We start from the raw sequence: 22,203 nt of genomic DNA, 5'->3' as shown, positions 1-22,203 counted from the left end.
TATGGTAGGTAGGGTAGGCTGGTTTAGGTCATTATCTCCTCATCATGCATTCATCACAGTCATATGAAGAAGTTGGTTGAAGAATTCAGTGGATTGGCTGGTTTATGGTTAAACAACGCGGCCTCGGGTGGGTTGGTGGGATGAAGATTTTCTGAAAGCTCAAAAAAAGAACAACATGATAGATGGCGCTAGTAAAGTTCATACGATACAATAAGTCTGGTCTACACGATAACAGTTCGTTCGGGCCGACCGAGTGACTGTTCGGATGGTAGGTATAATCGTTAATAAGTATTATGTTATTGGTACATGTGTCGCATGCGAAGAATACAGGGCTCTTATCAAAATTTCAGGCAAAAAATACTTTTATCTTAGCGTGGTGAGATGATGGACATGCCGTTGCGATTGTTCTAGCATGTAAATACTCCATAATCATAATTTTTGAACCTGGCAACAATGGCGCCAGCCAGCTGGCCGCCGATTTGAGCTTGTTTTTGTTTGACATTTGAATGAAATTGACATTTGATTTGACAATTTGATGTGTTTTGTGTTGTTGTTTCAATAAAACTGAAGTTTTCGATAAATAAAATAACTCTTTAGTAAATAAAATCATCCACAACATTCGTGCCAACTCAATGAAAACAATGTGACATACATTCGGCAACAATGGAAGAAGAAAGTGAGTATTCCACACGTAATAAACTTTAAAACTTAACCTACAAATTATTTACGAAAAACTGTATCCCTTTTCAGAACTTATTAAACGTAAGAAGAAAGCCTTAAACGGGAGCAACAGGCGTGTCTTAGCCGAGGCGCACAACGACCTCGCGACGTTTTACTACAAGAACCACCGCTACAGTGATGCTCTGGACGAGTATAAGTCCGAGGCGGCTATCTGCAAGGAGCTGGGTCTGCGGCTCGAGTGGGGCACCTGCTGCCGCATGATCGGCGAGATGTACATGCTGATGGCCGAGTTCGACAAGGCGCTCAAGTATGAGGAGCGGCATTTAGGTATGTGGAACATTGTTGTTTATGATAACCAATGTAGTGTTTGTAAATGGAATGCACGAAAGAGCTTCCTCAGATGTAAAATGGTGGTAGAGTATTATTATGACTATCAAACAATTGTAAAATTGAATAAACAACATTTCAATTTCAATTTGTTGCACCTTTGGCAGTTATCAACTGATGCTAATCTGACTGGGCCAAAATTTCACCATTGTACTGCTGACGAAGAAGAATTTAGGAAAAAGTAACTACAAGTTATACATGTTTGTAACCATTGTTTCCTTGTAGTATTTGTAACCTGCTCACAATGCTACAATGCATAAACATAATATTTTCACAGCTGTGTCCAAAGAACTGAATAACCTGGTGGAGGAGCAGCGAGCGATGGCCACACTCGGCCGCATCTACCTGCTCCGCGGACAGAGCTCTGGCAAAGAGGAGGAAGCTAATGCCTCATTGAAGGCTGCCGAGAAAGCCTTTATGAAGAGCCTTGTGTTGTGTGAAAAGTAAGTTTGGATGTACAACTTCTGGTTATTGCATGAGGTTGTGCGTTTATTCTGTTGTTTGTTTTTGTGAGCTAGTTATAGCTAGTCACATGTGGCACGCCAGACAACGGTTTATTTTCACTCAAAACCAATTGCAGATTCAAATTACTACAAAAAAATATATGGCAAGTCCTGCACTACTATAACAAAACCGGCCAAGTGCGAGTCGGGCTCGCGCACAAAGGGTTCCGTAGCAGCAAATATAATAAACTTATTATGTCATTACAGTTAAATCAACCTATCTCAAAAACTATAAGAGATACTTTGATCAAACCAAAAATCGTTGAAAGAGTTAATTAGCATGCATCACCTCTATTTTTTTTTAGAATTTTATACCCCGTAGTTATAAAAATAGAGGGGGGGGGGACATACTTTTTACGACTTTGAGAGCTGATATCTCAAAAACCGTTCACTTTAAGAAAAATGTTTTTAGAAAACTTTATATCATTTTAAAAGACCTTTCCATTGATACCCCACACGGGTATGTACATCGAAAAAAAAAATTTCATCCCTCAGTTACATGTATGGGGGGCCCCACCCCCAATTCTTTTTTTTACTATTTAGTGTCATATTTTTGTAGCGGTTCATACAACACATATTCCCATCAAATTTCATCACTGTAGTACTTATAGTTTCCGAGTAAATCGGCTGTGACAGACGGACAGACGGACAGACGGACAGACGGACATGACGAAACTATAAGGGTTCCGTTTTTGCCATTTTGGCTACGGAACCCTAAAAATGAGTAGGTTAGCAAAGATACAACCTTACAGTTATTGCAAACATATTTCATTATAAAACATTACTTACTTGTGTTTATACAGTTTAAAATACCATATTATTCTTTCTTCTTCCAGACTAAGTGGCAAAATAAACAAACATGAGCTAATGGACATGAGAGCACGCTTGCTCCTCAACATCGGTGTGGTCCAGGAGTACCTTGGCCACTTGGACAAAGCCATCGACTGCATCCAGAAGGCCATCTCGATCTGCACCAGCCAAGACCTGTACGATGTGCTGCATCAGTGCTACATTACTGATGCACTGATCTATGCCAATAAGAAGAAGGATAATGCTAAAGCTCTCAGCTGTTTGAATAAAGCTTTGGAGGTGGCTAGTAGACTGGAGGACAAGGTAATGTAACTCTGTAGTGTGTAAAGTGAAGTGGATGAGTAGAGTAAGGCTGGAGTGGATGATGATGAATAAAAGATAAGCAATGTTCATTTGTGAAAGGGTTCTTTTAATTAACCACTGAAAATGTAGTGTTGACAGACAGACCACAATCCCATTGAGCTGGAATTACATAACCCCTTGTTAAAGTGACATCAGACACAATATAAAAATCTATTGTGTCTTGCGCGATATCGGTAGCTGCATTTTGTACACTCTCAAGCAATGAAAAAGTTCCAGTGGCATATAGAATGACATTTGCAGGTGGAACTTTTCCTACACATTTGAGAGCAAAACATAATATTAAAATATTCCAGGTATTAAAAACCTGCGAGACATTATCAGCCAAGGCAGACATCCTAGTCAAAATGTCGGACTACCACAGTGCGCGGCAGGTGCTGCTGCGCGCGTGGAAGCTCAACACCCCTGATGAGGAGGAGCGGGAGACCATCGAGGGGAACCTGAGAGTCGGTGAGTACCGTTCTGTGTGTCTATCCTGGGCTAACGTGGCAATACGCTAGTTGACAGCACTCGTGATCGAATAATGTAAATGTAATATAATGTAATTTCCCAATCTCACCCACAGTGGCAGCGATGTGCTACACAGAAGACCAGCTAATAACCGCCGACCCGTCAGACCACTCTACACTCAAGCGGCTACACGAGGCTCTGGGCGACGGCGCGTGTCACTTGAAGCACTACGCCGGCGCCGCCGACCACTACCTCAAGATGTTAGAACAGGCGGAGCTGAGTGGGGATAGAGGGAAGATGTTGATCCCTATTTATGTCAGGTAAGTGTTGCTTTTCGGTTTCTAAGGCTAAGTGAAGATAGCTAGCTTAGCTAGGGACTGTAGCTAATTCTATTCTAAGACAGACGAACGTAACGTGGGACGCCATCCAGCTCACTGGTCCGTCGAATTTAAGCAGATAGCCGGTAGTAGCCTTAAATAGCCCCATCTGTCTGCACCATGTCAGGTAAGCGAAGCGCGGGACGCCTCCAGCCCGCTGGTAATTCATATATATAGACCGGTAGTAACTGGAAGCTTCACTCCGAGGTCAGATTATATGTAAACTACTCTCTAGAGAGGTCTATGTCAGGTAAGCGTGAGACGCCCTTTAGCGCGCCTATTGACGGACCTTTATTTTGTTAAGAGCCTAAGCGTAGATCTTTCTAGAGAAAGCTTAGTTACTACTACTTAAATAAAATAAGTAGTTGGCAATGTTTCGAATTAAAACCGGGTAAACATCGCTGGACTGATGATCTTATGTATAATTTAGATCCTGACCGAGGCAGTGACAACCTGTACGGTGGTTTTGTGCAGATTCATTGTTTGCTCTGCTGACTGTTGAATGTGAATGTGGCTGGATGAATAAAGCTGATTAAAGAGTATTGTGGCGCTCCTTGGTAGAGACCTAAGTCTAGGAGGGTCGAAAAATAATACTAAACATGAATATAAACTTAAACATTCAACGTTTTTATTCCAGCCTATACCAAACGTACAAAGACATGGGCCGCTACAGCGAAGCGCTAGACTACTACGAAAAGGAATATGAACTCATTAAAGACGAACCTAAAGAAGCATTCACGACTCTGTACAACATTGCCGAGGCCCTGTTCTTGGCCAAACGACCCTACGACCAGGTGGAAAAGGCATGTCTTGACGCCAGAAATGCTGTGAGTAGATTTTTTTAAATATGTCTGTATTGTTATAAGTAACTAATTATAAGTGCCCTTTAAATTAAAGTATAAGTTTTTTTCACTTTTGTTGGTTGGGCAGCAAATGCTTATGATATTAATTTCACCTTATATGGGTGACTCAGTTGAGTAGGTCATTCTAAACAACATTTATTCTACAACTTGAGATAATTTTCGAAAAAAAAATGAGCTCTATAGAAACTTTTTCGTACTATGTTTTTGAGGAATATTCACAAATCCTAAAACAAAATTGATGTATAAAGGACTCTTGAGTCACTCCCCCCATTACCTACCACTATGGCATTAACCCTTATGTGCATTATCCCATAATATGTTTGTGCAACAAACAATATCATCTATATTTTTTCACCATCCACAGGCAAAAGAATGGAACAAAAGGAAGTACGAAATACGCACTCTGAAATGCCTCCTGAAATACCAAGAGGCGTACGGCGAGACTGAAAAAATGGAGCACTGTAAGAACGAGCTGACGTGCCTCGGATATGACGATTTTGACAATCTGGACAACTCTGATGATGAACAGAGTTCGGCGGGTGGTGATGATGATGTGACTCGCATCGGTGATGACATCTGCCTAGAGGATTTGACTGGTATGTAAAGATAATGAAACTTAAAATACAAAATAACAACAAAACACTGACAATAATACAATACAAAACAAACAATATCACAACATTTTGCTTTCCATAAAGGCTACAGGTCAGCATGTGCTGTGATATGTAATTTTTGATTTAAAAAAATATTGTAAGTGTTAGTTGTGTGTTTGTCTGTGGCTTCGAAACTGCTCGAATGACTCGAATGGCTGTGTAAGTATGCTATGTAATGAAAATGACCGCCGCCGTAAAAGAAGTGGAAGAAAGAAAGAGTATACATATACAGAAAGAGCTACCAGTAAATCTAGCCTGTTTCACAATGTGTAGACAAAGGCTTCCTGTGGGATAGAGTAGTTTGTAAAAATTTACGTTCATCAGAAAATTTTATATTATACGATGAATAAAAACATTTGACTTTGATAAAAGAAATGCTATAAAAATGATTTAGACAGCGACAGCAGGTCTTTTTTCCCACAGGTAGCCATTATCCAGATATTGTGAAACAAGACCTCAAAATATTTTACACGTTACACATACCAACAAGGAAGGACTTATATAGTCAAAGTGCCGGTGTAATTAATGCATATCTAATCACAAAGCATTTAAGATTGTACGATATTATCGTACAAGCACTTCATTTAGTATCTCTTGGGATTTGTCATGAAATCGCAACTTAACTGTCGGGTGTTTTTAACTACTTTTTTGTTTGTATTTTCCAGATTTATCGGACAATGACGAGGAGACAGTAGCGGAGATGTCGAGAGAAATAAGGAAACGGGGCAGAGGGTTCACCATCAAGAAGAATATGAAGGGAGAAACACAACTACATCAAGTAAGAACAATACTTTACATGTTTAAATAGTGAAAATATAAAGTAGAGAAAAAAAAATGTAAATTTAAAGTATAAAATTAACTGCAAATTAAATAAGTACATAAAACTTGTTGGCTACTTGTTAAAGATATTGCATGAACATGCATTTTGTTACCATACTACGAAAAAAGAGGGATATTATTAGTTAAACCTGCCTGTGTGTATGTGTATCTGTCTGTGGTAGCGTAGCTCCCAAACTACTTAACCAATTTTCGTATTTTACGGTCATAGGTAATATTGGTAATGTGTTCTTAGCTATCTTTTAACAAAATCAGCTTGGCCGTTCAAAAGTTATGCGACTTTTAGTGAATGTGGGGGTTTTAGTTTCATCTTAATCTATACCTCCTCCAGGCGTGCATATCAGGCAACAAGCCGCTAGTCCAACGTCTACTTTCAAGCGGACATCCAGTCAACATCCGCGACAACGCGGGCTGGACGCCGCTGCACGAAGCCTGCATCCACGGCCGCGCCGCGCTACTGGATGTGTTAGTGGATGCCGGGGCTAATGTGAATGATAGGGGCGGCAGCGAGTGTGAGGGTTAGTAGCTGAATAATTTTATTTTACCACCAATAAAGTATAGGAAGGCCCTCTGTACCACTGGGGTACCTTAGGACGACAACAACAACAAGAACAACCAATAAAGTCCTTGTAAATTGAAAATCAATAAAATTTACGTATACATTTAAATATTAAATTTATCCACCACATGCTTCGTCATAAATATAGTGGCTGAATTGTATTGTTTGCAAAAAGGTTTATTCAGTAAAAAACATAAATACAAACCCCAAACAGCATCACTGTTTCTCGGGGAAGATACATTCTAATTAAGTACTTTTTATAGGTACATAATTATAGCAATATTATACAGAGTATCCCATAAGTTAACGCAATCCCGTTAGAAGGTTATACAAATTGTCATTCTAAGCAACTTTTCCTCTTGGGAAAATTGATAAAGTTGCGGTAAAAATATCTTATTTCATATGTTGGTTTGTGTGCAGAACATTTTGTGCTAACTTATCATATACATATACTTCATATGTATCGACATATTTCTTCCAGGAATAACTCCCATTTACGACGCGGCCAGCAACGGGCATTTGGAGATTGTGGAGACTCTGTTGAACCGCGGCGCCGTCGCCTCGCTCAAGACAGACTTCGGGAAGACTCCTCTTGACGCCCTACGAGAGTGGCGGGCCGGGAGAGTGCTGGATAAGGATGAAGAAACGTTATATAACAGTATATGTAATAGACTACACAGTGCCATAGAGAAAACTAACGTAGATGTCGCAAGAAAATCTGTTACACCAGTTAAATGTAATAAAGTTGTGACACCGCCTAGCACTTCAAAATCGAATAGAGATGTAGATTTAGATACCCCAGTGTTTAAAAGGAGAAATGTAATTGAAGACGATAGCGATGAAGATTTGGATTTAACGCAAAAAATACGCGACGTGCAGGCGTTTCCTTCTGATGACTCGAATGAGTCTTCGGATGATGACAAAAAGACAAAGAAGAAAGATGTTTCCAGTGTGAATGAGTATCGCAGTGCAATATCGGCCCTTCGGAACAGGAGCCTTAATGACGACTTTCCCGAAGTGAACGTTGGGAAGACCAAGCCAAAGCCGGCCTTATTGGGCCCTGATGAAGTAGATGATGATTGGCTGGAAGACGATCTTGGAGGCAACAAGAATAAGAAGAGAAAACTCAGCGATCCACTCACGCTAGCGGCGAAGAAACCCGCATACGAAGCTATCAGAGATACCGTCGCTAATATAAACAGAATCGAACCGTTAGTGAATAGCAACAGTAAAGCGAATGTAACCAAACAAAAGACTAAAAGAAATGACGTGGTCATTATAAACGAAAACAGTTCAGACTCAGATATAAACATGAGGTCTAACGAAAATATAAGTCCCAAAACGAATGCTGCTATACAATCTATGAGGAATATAAGCAGAGAATTGAACGATTCAAGAACTCGAGACAGCCGAGGCAACATGAAGAAACGTTGCAAATCACAGAGCACGCTACTAAAAGCCGGATTCCAAAGGAAAATCAGCGACCACGACCAATCCAGTAACAGCGGAAGCGAAAATGAGTTCACACACAAACAGAATAAAACCTCAAATCGTTCCACCCCCGTGTCTCTATCGCGCAAAGGTTCCAACGAAAATTTCAACAGTTTTCGATCCAACGACGGGTTTAATCTAATGCAGGGTGTAAACCACCAAGTTATGCCGGCAATGAATGTGATACAACCGATTAACATCGTGCAGTCGGGTCGCGACGGGCGTCCGAAGCAAACCGCCATTTTGCCCCCAATGGCGGTCGATGTGCAAGTTGAAGACAAGCTGTTGAAGATTGCGTTAAGAGTCGATACGATCAACAAGTTGACGATAGGCTGGCTCGTGGAAGAGGTCAGGAATAGGTATTACAAGTAAGTGTTGCTTATTATATATTAAACTCTGTTTCGGGGTTAAAAAATTCACCTGGGTAACTAAGTTCACTGAGGTTGCCTGTAAGAGCTCGCTCTCGGCGATAAGGCCGCCTCTTGTACATTGGCTCTAGTCTATAAGTATGTTTTTGTATGTCTGATTTATGTGGTGTTCAACAAAGTACACTCAATGGGCACTGAAAAAGTTCCAGTGAGAAAAGCACCAAATTATTCCAAAATGGAAAAATCTAGCTTAATGACCCCTTCTATGACATTGAAACAATGACGTAGAAGGACATTGAAACACGACAACAAAACATTAACAGAGCATCAGTACATTACGAACTAAAAACGTTAATATTGCGTGTTCCCATTTTAAAAAACCGTCGGCATTTTATGGGTGGAACTTTTACATTGCTCGTTTGTAGAAAGTCACCAAAAGTGCTTGTCATCCCACAGACACACAGGCGTCCGCCCGGTCCTCAGCCTGCTGACGTCATCGGGCGCGATCCTCTCCGAGGACGACCCTCTGAGCCTGGTGCTCGCGTCTCCTCAGCTGACGGCCGCGGTGTCCGGCTGGAGGGCGTCCCACGCCGAGGAGCGGTACGCCGAGTGCTGTGACGCTTTGGGCATAGGTATGGGTGTGAGAGTCTTGTGGATCATTGTTCATTATGTGTTATCTACAGGTGGTTGCAAAAGTGGTAGATATACTAAGGCCAACCTGAAGAACCTTTGTTCTACAACTTTTGGAAATTCGCTTAAAGCACTTAGTAAAACGTCACGTAACCAACAAAGTTTCTATCATCATCGTAAACAGCCTTCTATGGCTAACTGTTAGGTATAGGCCTCCTTATTTGTACGCCAATTCTTCCGGTCTTATGCCGCTCTGGTCCACTGCTTCCCGCAACCCTGCAGATGTCATCGGAGTTTCTATCGAGAAGCAATTATTTTTTTCGCGAATGTCAGAGAGTTGTAGAACAATAGTTGTACAGAGTGACCCTCAGAGTCACCCCCTTCCGGCTTAGTATACCAATTCTGCAACACCTGTATAGCCCGACTTAACAGAGTGAAAGTAAAAGGTAAAGTCTCATCTTTCCACCCTGTGTATTTTATTTATTTTATTTTATTTTTATTTTAACATTTTCATGGAGAACCAACAGCATTTACTAAAAACAATACAACACAACTTAATAATTACTTGATGCCATTAATAGGTTCCCGCATATAATAAAAAAAAAGATATAGTGACTGGAGGTAGGATTTAACAAGAAGATAAGGTTAAGTATACTTATAGGATAAATGCCTACCTACAGCCACAACGGAAACATAAAGGTCTATTAGTTACATTATTATAAAAATTAGTCAATTACACATTGGCTACGTGCAAACCTACTACAGTAAAAATAACGAGAATCACATACTTAATCCTGAACAATTGAAAATCATGAACCACATGAAAAAAAAACACATACAGAAAAAAAAAAACAAAGAAGAACTTACGCTACGTACCGCCTTGTGCACTTGAGCATACATCTATGAGCTGCTGACGCAAAATGGGCAAGCTGCTGCAGAACACATCCACCTCGGACCCCGTGAACCGTTTGTTGAAAGATCTACAGGCTCTAATAAGGTAGGAATTTTGTCTGTAATTACTGCTAGAGTTGGGTACATGTAATAATGGTTTCAAACGAGTTTGACGCGAGGGGACTCTTAGACCTATCTTAGACAGCAATGCCGGGCAATCAATAAATCCCTTCAATATTTTGGCCAAGAACAAGACATCAGCAATTTCTCTGCGAGTTTCGAGGGGTATAAGGTGACACTTTATGCATCTTTCGAGATAGCTCGTTTTAGGCAATTTAAACTTGAAACCTAGAAAACGGGTAAACTTTTTCTGTATTCTCTCCAATCTATCTATATAAACCCCATACCTCGGATTCCAAATTTGACTCGCATATTCTAGATGACTACGGACATAGGAACAGTAAAGGATTTTTAAGGTTTTCATTGACTTAAATGGCTTTGAGACGCGCATAATAAAACCCATAGCCCTACATGCTTTACCTACAATGTTGTCAATATGCGAGTCAAACAGAAGTTTTGAGTCATGAGTGACACCTAGATCTTTAGTGCTATATACTTGTTGAAGAACCTGATCATTAATTTTGAAAGTGCACATGTATTTCTTGCGTTTCCGACTAAATACTATAAAATAGCACTTGTCAACATTAAGGTCAAGGCCGTTAGCTGAGCAGTAATGGCCGAGTCTCTGAAGATCCTCCTGATAGGTATGATGAAGATATTCATATTATTTATTTATTTAATCACAATAACAAGATGTTTACGTTTCAAAACGACTAGAGTTGACAATATTCGTTATTCGCACACGGTTTATAAAACTTCACGTTACAGCTCCTTTCCATTAAGTGTTTCACTTCCAGTGTCGTTGTGTTTGTGTGTCACTTAATTTAGAACAAAACTTAAATGTTTCATAGTAAAACACAAGGTAAGTTATGAAATACACTAAATCATGTTTTATTTTTATGTTGCTTTTCATAGTTTATGCAAAGGGAAAAGGGCAATTTCTGTTTTATTCAAGTATATTAGTTTATGGTAATGTTGTCCAGTCAGCTTTACCTACAAAGGAAAAAAAAGGTATTCTGTACCTATGTTTTTCCTCCTATATCCAATCTAGCTTAGATAGCTTCAATAGAACCATAGCAGATTTTGTATAAATACTTGTATTAATCATATGTTTCTTCAGGAGTGAAGATAGTATCAAAACTGAGCTTTTGGAAGAGAATACCGATACAGCAGTACTGGGCTACATCGACTCAATTGTCACCTGTAATAATGAATTAAAGACAGAAACAGGTAAAAGAAACTTACAAATGTATCAGCTGTCGCTTTTTGAGATAATACACTTACGAGAATTGAAATAGATTGAAATATTTCCACTTACAAAATGTCGACACCAATGACCCATTTTTTTTTAAATATTAACTTAATTTGGAATTTAGTCAAAATATTTAAGTGTTTAGTTGGTAATATTTTAATGTACTTCTATATTGCAGACGTCGTCATTAAGCTAGTCTGTTCCGTTTAGGAGTAATTGCTATGTAACTGGAACTTTTTCATTGCTCGTGAGTGTATACTGTCACCTTTGGTGAAACTGTTTAGAAAGGCTTGTAACATTTCCACCAGGTTTAGAAGACTGGAATCAATCGGGGCCCAGCACAGACCCCCCTATATTCCCATCACTTGCAGAGGATGCCACCAATGAACCTTCCGACGAAGAACTTAGAGTAGCATCTCCAATAAACAAGTGTTCGTTATCAGAAGTGGGACAAGCAAAGCCATGTGATTGTATGTATAAGAACTTGTATGACAAATCCCAAGAGGTGAGAGAAAAGGAATTGCAGAATAACAAGAAGTGGTTAGCGTTGATGCGAGTGTTTGTCGACGTTTGTAAAAGATTGGTTCAAGTGTTGGAGAATAAAAATGATTGATTTTAATTTGTTTTTTAATTTAAATCCACACCTTTTGAGAGTACAGGGATAATAGTAGCCTATAAATTTCAAGAAAGTCAGATTTCACAAACTTTCCCCTTTATTATCTTAGTAGGATAACCAAAGTTATACGTCGTAGCTGTACCTATATGCCTTTGTTGTTTCCTTTCCTTTTTATTTACTTGGTGGAGTTAGTGACCTTGATTTGCTATGCCGATGGTCCCGGGTTCGATCCCCGGCCGGGGCAGATATTTGTTTATGTACTCGGGTCTTGGATTGGATGTTAAAATGACTGTATAGAGGTATAACATGTGTCTATCTATGTATCTGTGTAGATATATTAATTTGCTGTTCGGTACCCAGGCTCTAAGATTGGGGTCGGATGGCCGTGTGACATTCAACACTTATTACTATAGGTACATAATTATAAGTACATCGCTCATATTATTAGATGCATAATACAATAAAATACATAATAGACGCATTTTTCCTGAAATAAAAATGACATATTATGTATCTAGCCTATCTGAAACCTAGTTAAACATTGTGAGATATGGCGTTTCGACTTTCTCCGTGTTCGGCATCATAAGGGTCACAGTGACAGTTAAATAAAGTCCATTTTTCTCTCCACCTTTAATTTGCAAGGTGCGGGTGCCTATATAAATAGAGTGAGTCGCCCGCGCGCCTCAGTTGTAATATCACCATGCAGAAATGACTAGGTTTCAGATAGGCTAGATACATAATATGTCATTTTTATTTCAGGAAAAATGCGTCTATTATGTAGTCTGAGCCTATCTGAAACCTAGTTAAACATTGTGAGATGTGTTTATTATCGCATGGTGGAGAGAAAACCAACTGTGACCCATAAGCTACTGATGAGTATATCAGTAGAGAAATATTTGAATCTATAAATTTATAATGCATAGATTTCTAGGTAATAGATATACTAAAAAGAAAGGTATAAGTATACATAAGGCTTAAGTACTTCCTTATTATTCCTGACTTGTCAGAAAGTTATGGAAGGTATGTACAGTGAAACTATAAAGTCCTGAAATTAAATGAGGGCACTGCTATCTTTCATGTAGCAACCCTATATAGCGAAACATAACTGATTTTGATACTTGGAATTTTGCCTGTTAACTTCCTACCTATTTATGTATTTTAAAAACAACTTACCATCCACAAAAAAGCTCTTGTACAAGCTAGAAGGTGTTAATATGAAGGCTAATAGTGAAACCAATAAATATTTATTTAGATAACGTTATTACAACTGTATAAAAAAAACTGGATCTGTTGACGAAGGGCATACATAGTAAAGACATCAATTTCTCTTTTTGGACGGCCAGTTCTGTTTCTTCCAGGAGTTAGGAATATTCCATATTTTGCGCTCTTTGGCACGCTGGTCCGATATAACTATAAAATAAAGGGTAGCAATAAAACGAGTGACTGTAAATTACAGTTCTAAGTGTCAAAATTAATGAATTTGGGTTATAGAATTACTAAGTGAGCGACTGACTGCGAGTGACGAGAAATCAACAGAACAGCAACTTACAAACATTAATTTGAGTTACTTAAAATACAAAATGAGCAGCTTCATAATATTTGAGCGACCTAATATTTGTTTGAGTGTCAACGTTACGTCCTGCATTTTTTTCAATATTTGGCAAATGTATTTTTTATACTGAGCAGCATTTTATTTTAAATGAAGTGTTTCGAGTACAAAAACCATTTTGAAAAATACAATAATGAGCAGAGTAGGTATAATGAGCTCACATTGAAAAAATAAAAATAATATGAAATAACTATTTGAAGAAACACTATTCTATTAGTTGAGAAATTTTATTATTGAAATATAAGGGTAATTAAATAAAACAATGTACTCGGTAAAAGATAAGTAATATGCATGCATTTATTTCAATCAAATGAACAAAAAATAAAATAAGACGCTTCAGTCAACTAAATAAAACTTCTTATTAATACTAAGAAACATTGATAGGTATGAGGAGCCCTACTACAACTCACCTGACTGCAACGATTCGTCGCCCCGCCCCCATTCGAATTCACGCGCATTTAAAAATCTGTAGTTTTCATTAAAAAAGCGTATCTAAATAAAAAACATAAGCCCTCAAATAGAATATCAGTAACCAATAATCATTAATAGCAGTATACAAAACTTTGCTCAAAGTGAACTTTTTAGTAGTTCGCTAAGTATAACCTCACTTAGAAAAATTGAATCTATATCTTAATATTGAAGTTGCTCTCTCTGCATTTCCAGTCGCTCACTTAGTAATTTAGTCGCTCGGATAAAATTTTAATATCTGAAATGGATTTATCACAATCCACTTTTTGTAAGCTCGTTCTGGATTTTATTATAAATCAATATTCGTCGTCAGTTTAGTTAATTTTTCGCTTACTCAAATTCATACCGCTCAAGTTATTAAAACAGTATGTCATCATCAGTCGCAAAGTTTTTTTTTGTTCGCTCGTTTTATAATTCCCCTAAAATAAAATAAAAAAATCTTTTTGAGTTACACAATGCCCCCCAAATTCACACAATGTGAATTTAGTAAGTAAACAAACATATATCTTCAAGTATCAAAATGTTAAGGTTTGACTCAACTGAAACCAGATTAAACCTACAATCAGTGGTATGTAAACAATGTTCGACTTGGGCTCTAAACCTAGGTTTATCGATAAATGAAGCGTTGGTACTAATAAAAAATGAGTTATTACAATTTGTACAATGCTACATACCCGTCATAGACACTGTACGAGCGTAAACATCCTCCAAATTCGACAAAATGTGTCCAGCTTGATGTTCCGCTAAACATTGTATACAAACTCGATAAATAACTTCCCTAGCTTGACTACGAATATTTTTCTTCATCTTCCTAATTGCAACCAAGCGTAAATTGTTGCTTTTAACTAGATTATCCTTATAATTAATAAGAAAATTCAAAAAAACAGCCAACCGCCTATTGACATAAACAATTGTTATGACTTTTATGTTTCTTTTCTAATGGTGCCAGGCTCCTGAAAATTTTAGTTCCTCAAACATTAATTTCAGGACTTTATAGTTTCACTGTACCTATACATATAGGTAGGTATTTATACACAGTGCCTCTTCGAAAGCAATACTTATAAGTAATTATTGATCAAAATCTTGTTATTGTCAAGGCTATATTTTTAACATACACTAGCCGAATGGATGGAACCAGTGAAATACTTTGCAACAATATTTAAAAGCTGTAAAGTGTAGAATATCGATCCAGGCCGCTGGGGCTCAGGTCAGCACATGCTGACTAGGGTATGTAATTCTGGACTGACCTCAGAAATGCAGCAGCCGACCCTGGAGCCTCGAGGACCTGCTCAGTCAGCCCCGTACGACGACACGGCCTGCAACACCTGGCGTGGCATCTAGTCCTTGGAACGAGGAGTGGTGCTTGAAGGGAAGATAATTTTACTAAATATCTCAGCCTCATCAGCTACTGGAAAAGATTAGATGAAGGCTGTGACACTGGCGGATAACTAAGTATTCAGTTTTTCAAAACATGATGATGCAGGTATTCATATTCTAGATTGACAAGTAACACACAGTCTAATTTTGTATTCTAACTAACTCGGCGGTTAACGAGTTCCTGTGCAGTCCTACTAGGAAGGAAAGTTATTTTATAAGCCTTTGCACCGATTTTGTGGGCTACTATCATTCTGTATCATCATGTGTGAATATTATGAGCTCTGGCAGCATTCCTTGGTAGATGACATCAATTAATAAAGATTGATTAACACAACAATAACAATTATAATAGTTGATAAATGAAACCCGGCTAACATGTCTTAACTGGGTAAGTAAATGATCAGTCATGCCACCAGGATAAGTAAAATGTTCAGTACTTCATATGAAAAACATTAACAAGGTCACCTTTAGGTATGTTCGTCAACACTAAGGGCAGGTCTCGGCCAAAACCTTAAGGCTTCGCCTTGTTGCAACTTCAAAGGTACGTAGGTAGGTACCTACTTACATTGTTGTAGGTTCGATTTTGAAACCATTAAGTCAACCTAGATAAAACAAAATAAAATAGCTCGATTAAATAAAGATGGTACGTAAAGGTGTTAGTTGTACCTGATCAGACCTGATGCAACGACAGCCAACATAGACTCTCTAATCTGTGGAAGCAACAATCATGGTGGCGGGAACATGGACAGTTGGACGAGCCACCTCGAGCCTGACTTATCAATAAGAACTGACAGTTCGCCAACAGCAGATAGCTTGCGGCTATCTATAGGTAAACTTAGGTAGTTAGCTATACCCAAGAAAAAGTCCTTGGACATCGATATGACAGTGGAACGGCGAATAACTGTGACACTCTTTAAAACAAAAAGGCTTGTTGTTGTTGTCCAGCTAAGGAAGGTTACCTACTTCAGCGACCTGGTATTGCATTCTGAAAGAACTGCGAAGAGTTAATATTATGACTAATAATTATTACTTATTTAGAAAGTTTTCCGCAAACTCTAATAAATCAAGCAGCTACCACGTCACCGCTGCCCGGTTATAACTCTGTACTAGCTTAGTAGATATATATACCAGTTCTAGCCTTCAGCTAGAGGCCAGAGAGCTCCTAAATGAGATGCGAGTACGAGCATGACACAAGTAATTTTTTACTTGGTAAGTAACTATATAGTTACGTAACTAACTGAAAGATCCATAAAACAGATTACTCAAAATGGAATTGTGAAAACGGCACATCTGCATCTTAACCAGTCAGTCTAAGTAGTTTCAGCAGATACAGTGTTGAAAAATAGTTATGAAACGTTTGCGCCAGAATCGAATTAAAAATACATTTTCATTAGAGAAGCCGTTTAGGCATGAATAGGTACTTTCACCCTTTGAATTGTGCTCCAAATAATGACCTTCGAAATTCATAGAAATTTAATGACGACTGCCATTGTTTATTATCTAGCCCAGTAAATTGAGTTGGGCTACGGCTACACGTGATGTGATACACAGTACACAGTAGGTATATGCATGTTCCCAGGATAGTGGAAGTTATAATTTTACCAAAAGGTAGTCGTCTCGTGCAAGAGCACCGTTACTCGATTTATTCGATACACAACTAGTAGACAGCTGCTGCGTAGAAGGTTCACGCATTTTTCAACAAAGAGCTCGGACACACACTCACAATCCACTGGGACATAAGGAAGACAGCTTATATGGTGTCACTCAGAAACCGCGATGAGACTCTGATCATGATCACCCGACAGTAGGATCATAATAAATTCGGTAACTTGTGAAGCGGTATGGTATAGCAACAGCGACTTTCACGAAATCAGGAATTAGCTCAGTGCTTTTAGGTTGAACACTCGCCGGTGGGATTCACTTTGCTCACAGCCGACAAAAGAAAAGACTCAAAGCTGGAATCTGCCGATGTGTCATGACACTTAAGATAGTGTCTGGGGGGTCACTTTATATGACGAAAAACGAACTTTCAGTGCACTGCGGCGCGAGCCGCTCTATCTGTTTGTATGTATTAAACGTGCCGATTGCACGACAGCTCTCGTTCGTTCGTTTCTCATCAGTATAGAGTAACGCTCCTGTACTTACCGTGCGTCACCATTCCCATGAGCAGTCCAATGATCTTTAGGCAGTTTAGAACAAAAGCTGCATTAGACAGTTTCTTCAGCAGAGACATTGAAATAAAAAATTGATTGCACAACTATCCCCAGGAGCAGTCTACAGGTCACTTTGGGCAGTTCAGAAGAAAGCTGCTTTAATAGAATACCCTACCTCAGCGGAGGCATCAAATTGAAGTGCTATAACACTTTTAGAAGCGGTGCACGTTACCCGATTTGTCATCATCCATGCCGATGCGGCTACGGCGGCTGCAGGTGGTTACTCAGGCTTCGTTGGTGTGCCCTTGTATGGCTAACATGACCAACCTTGGCAGTAAACGTTCGTCTGCATATGCCAAAATCACTGATGAATAGCGCACGTTACTCGATACCTTCTAAATAAGTCACTCATAATGATGGCTGATGATGATGATGACCGTGCTAGCAATAGTGCAGGCGGTTCCGCTGAGCATAAAATCTCTTCCCAGACAGGGGGCGTTTGGATCTGGCAACCAGAACAGGAGTGCCAGGTGTACGCAGTGATGCAGGTGGGACAACACAGCCGCCAGGGCAGGAGTACATGGCTGGGTCTATGCAGCGATGCAGGTAGCACAAACCGGTGGCCAGGGCCAGGACCGGGTGTACGCTGCGATGCAGGTGGCACAAAACGGTGGCCAGGGCCAGGACCGGGTGTACAGCCGCCAGGGCAGGAGTGCATGGCTGGGTCTATTCAGCGATGCAGGTACCACAAACCGGTGGCCAGGGCCAGGACCGGGTGTACGCTGCGATGCAGGTGGCACGAGACGGCGGCCAGCGCAGGAGCACAGGGCCGGGTGTATGCTGCGATGCAGGTGGCACGAACAGGTGGCCAGGGCAGGAGCGCAGGGCCGGGTGTACGCTGCGATGCAGGTGCCACGAGACGGCGGCCAGCGCAGGAGCACAGGGCCGGGTGCAGGTTACACGAAACTTCAATTTCACCGAATCGACCTGCCTACCCTCAGCGGGTAGGTACCGGCGGATCACATTACTCGCCGCACATGCCACAATGTCCCAACATACTGAAACTCGGAGCCACGTGCTTCCTGTAAAAAATCCTATGACGGTCCTGGAAAGCTCCTGTTTGTAAAGCCTTACATAAGCTATAATCAAGTGCATTATTGTAATAGCAAAGTTTTTATCAACTGTTTTCTAAAAATATTAGACATTGAGGGTAGAAAAATATATTTTTATTATTTTTTCCTGTATAAAATTATCATATGCTTTACTTAAAGCGGTCATTAATGTAAGTATCTAGCTCAAGCGCCACTAGTAGGACCGGAATATGTGATCAATCATTACCACGACTATTGAATCGGTCCCTACTGCGTGGGATAAAAACCCCAAGCGCCGGAGCATTATGACCAGTGGCTGAGCTTTTAAAAGCAGTAAATAATAGCATTTTACTCACGGCTTATCAACTCAAACCTTCGTTGCGAAATCCTCAGCAATGGCTGCGTGCGCACTGCGCAGCAGCCGGCAGGCCCCGCGCCGCCTGGTCCGCATCACGCTACAGCTCCCGGTAGCGAGGACTCCGCAAATTCAATATTATATTTTTCTCCGTCGGAGCGAAGCCGACGAGAACCGTGGCTACATTGAGCCATTTTGCCGAAGTGTTCACTTCAAAAATCAAAAACCAACTGAGGCGCGCGGGCGACTCACTCTATTTATATAGGCACCCGCACCTTGCAAATTAAAGGTGGAGAGAAAAATGGACTTTATTTAACTGTCACTGTGACCCTTATGATGCCGAACACGGAGAAAGTCGAAACGCCATATCTCACAATGTTTAACTAGGTTTCAGATAGGCTCAGACTACATAATAATATTTTATCTTTACAGCCCCATCAGAAGAAATACAGCAAGCGGTCGGCAGAAGTCACACCACGCACCGACTAGCGCTAGGAAACAACACCTTATCCCCATCGCAAATACGACCATTATTCCGCGCCCTCACCCACCAAACCCACATAACCGCAGTACTCATTCCAGACAACAAACTAACCGACGACGGAATGAAGTATTTAGCCGAGTGTTTGTGCACGATGAAGCAGCTGACACAGCTGGATATCAGCCGGAATTGCATAACATCCGAAGGCGCAAAGATACTCCTAAACCTCTTCGAAAAAGCCACCAGACCTGTATGTCAGAGTCTTGAGTACTTAGACATAAGTGGCAACAAGATAGGCGATGACGGTTTTATAAGCATTCTAAAACTAGGCCAATACGTTCGCTTAAAAACGCTTAAACTAAACGACTGTGGTATCACGCACCAAGCCTTCACCGAACACAACAAACCTATTATAAACTTAGACAGTATCGAATCCATCGACTTGAGCAACAATGATCTAAAGCAGGGTATAATGAGTTGTATCGTGTTGTCGTTGAGTCCGGACTTGGTGGTGGAGTTGGGGGTAGGCGCGGTGGGCGCGGAGGGCGCGGCGGTGGGCGCGGTGTGCGCGTGGCTGGGCGCCGCGCGGGACCAGCGCCTGCGCAGGCTCGACCTGTCCGCGTGTCAGCTGGTTGATGGACAGTTCATGAGGGTTTATAGGTGAGGTGTTACACTTACATTATATTTAAAAAAAAACACTCACACCTAGTACTAATGCACTACCTTCCGGGGTAGGCAGAGGTGCATTGCTGCACCCACTTTTCGCCAGTGTTAAGTTAGTCCCAACATTATATTTATTATACATATTATGTAGTTTGTTGCGCGAGATAGGAGCTTGCACGATGAAGAATAAACTTTTTTATACTGAATGTTTAAAAAAAGCGTAGAGTAAGCCGAAAGGGGGTGACTCAGAAAGTCATGCTGAACAACGTCATTTTGATCGCGAAAATTTATGTTATTTGAGAAGCTGTTCAGAATGGCTTTACTACACCATTTTCAACATCCTGTATCGTCTTGCCTGCACACCGATTTGTTCAACTTTGAAAAGTGTGACAACTTTGCTTAACATTGACGAATGAGCATACCTTACCTACCCCTTACTATACACCTACCATAATAAAATATTCAATTATTTCACAGATCCATCAGCCGGGCGAAGAATCTCCAATCAATAACTTTAAAAAACAACAAGCTTACGTTTATAACATTGAAGAAACTTCTACAAAGACAGCCACCGGTGCCGCAAATAAACCTTGAGGGTTGCCAGGACATCTTCAAGTATTCCCCAGACTCAGACTTCCAAGTGTGGCTACCTGCCGTGGACTTCGGCCGGTGTATACCAGAGATCAATGTGACGCCCGTAGCGAAAAGTGACGAGGAAAGAGATAGTTTTAAGTTGTTTTCTAAAACGTGGCTGAACTGTTTTAAAGGACGCGGCGTGATCGAGCATTGTGATGGAGGGGTCATCAGGTTCACTGCTCGGTGATGAAATAATTTGTTTCGGGCTCAGATTTTTTTAATTTTTTACCGATTTCGATGGAAGGAGGAATTCTCAAATTCACTGTATGTATTTCATGTTTGTATAAAGTACGCCAACCGGAAGGTGACAAGAGAGTTAACTGGGAAATTTTGTCACGTTTTGAGCAGTAAAATAAACGAGTTTATGCTGCTAGGTTTTCCGCTAGGTGGCGATTTTTACTACTCGAAAAAAGAATACATAATAGTATGCTGCTACATTATGCTTATTTAATTAAAACAATGTTATAATAATTATAGTATGGAGAGGACTACAGAACATCACTTATCATAAATTTACAATAGGTCGAGTTCGAAACAAATAAAATTGACTGTAGATAGATAAGTTATGTATTGTAAAATAATATGTGTAATAGGCCTTTCTGGAAAGGCATGATAGGTAGGTAAGGTACCTATTGTATTTATTAGTAAATAGGTAGTAAGTATTGAGATAAAAATCAATGTATTTTTTGACTGGTAAAGGCAATAATTACAGGTCTAAATAATACATACTAGTGTTGTTAACGTTATACCATAAACGTGTACCGAGTAAAAGCCACCTGTAAAATATTTAATAAGTACTTATGCCAATATTTTTACTGAAGCATTTTTGTGCCTATGTAATCCAGAGCAGACTTTCCCACCGCAACTCCCTGTAATAATAAAGTAATAACCTACACCTGCTATGTAGGCTAAGAAACCTCAGAGTGAAAATGCTACCTGTTACCTGACAGGGGATCATAGTCGCAGCAGCTAACAAATACTGCATTGTATTGTTTGTAAGTGAAAATACGCAAAAATGGTTATAAGTAGGTATGAAATTAATACTTTAGGCAGCCTGATGGATATTAGATGAAATTCCACTAACAACCATAAATGATTTTTGTTTTGTATTGTTAAAAGTAATGTTGTGTATAGTGCCTACTGTATTTTTGATAAGATTTTTGAGTGACCGTTTGATATCATCTTGAAAGTAAAAGTAATAATTATACTAGCATAGAATAAATAATATTTATTACGGACCTGTCTTTGTTTCTTTTGTATAGTAATATGAAATGTACTGTATAAGTATCAGCAACGAGTCCATAATATGGATCCTAAGTCGATTCGCCCATTGCTGTAGAGTCGAGGCGGCGTCGCATCGGCTCACAATGCCTATCGTAGTTTATTTTCTTTATGACAATGTCAAGTTTTTCTCGCCTCGCCTGCACCTCGCCCGCCCGAGCCGCAACTCCGCCTCGACTTCAGTACCCAGATTGCACCTATCGAGTAGAGTGGCATGACAGTATCCTCGGTCTAGCACACG

General features: G+C 40.0%; 1 protein-coding gene across 2 annotated transcripts; it reads left to right on the top strand.

Moving 5' to 3' along the window:
• The first annotated feature begins 523 nt into the window (after nucleotides 1-523).
• Nucleotides 524-21,919, top strand: LOC105388400 (tonsoku-like protein). 2 transcript variants are annotated; one of them, XM_048631644.1, is made up of 14 exons: nucleotides 524-676; nucleotides 751-1,008; nucleotides 1,346-1,511; nucleotides 2,408-2,684; nucleotides 3,038-3,191; nucleotides 3,307-3,511; nucleotides 4,206-4,395; nucleotides 4,796-5,027; nucleotides 5,750-5,862; nucleotides 6,253-6,439; nucleotides 6,962-8,339; nucleotides 8,796-8,971; nucleotides 19,334-20,042; nucleotides 20,523-21,919. In XM_048631644.1, the coding sequence occupies exons 1-14, from the start codon at nucleotides 664-666 to the stop codon at nucleotides 20,866-20,868; spliced, it is 4,404 nt and encodes a 1,467-aa protein (XP_048487601.1). In that variant the 5' UTR covers nucleotides 524-663; the 3' UTR covers nucleotides 20,869-21,919. The 2 variants fall into 2 exon arrangements, with proteins under 2 accessions (XP_048487601.1, XP_048487602.1); XM_048631645.1 differs by lacking the exons at nucleotides 19,334-20,042; nucleotides 20,523-21,919 and adding exons at nucleotides 11,101-11,210; nucleotides 11,541-11,851 and having other exon boundaries at nucleotides 8,796-8,939.
• The last annotated feature ends 284 nt before the right edge of the window (nucleotides 21,920-22,203 follow it).

The sequence above is a fragment of the Plutella xylostella genome, chromosome 29 (assembly GCF_932276165.1).
Source record: "Plutella xylostella chromosome 29, ilPluXylo3.1, whole genome shotgun sequence".
NCBI classification, from domain to species: Eukaryota; Metazoa; Arthropoda; class Insecta; order Lepidoptera; family Plutellidae; genus Plutella; species Plutella xylostella.
The sequence above is the reverse complement of the archived record's forward strand: the minus strand, read 5'-3'. Positions and strand labels throughout refer to the sequence as shown.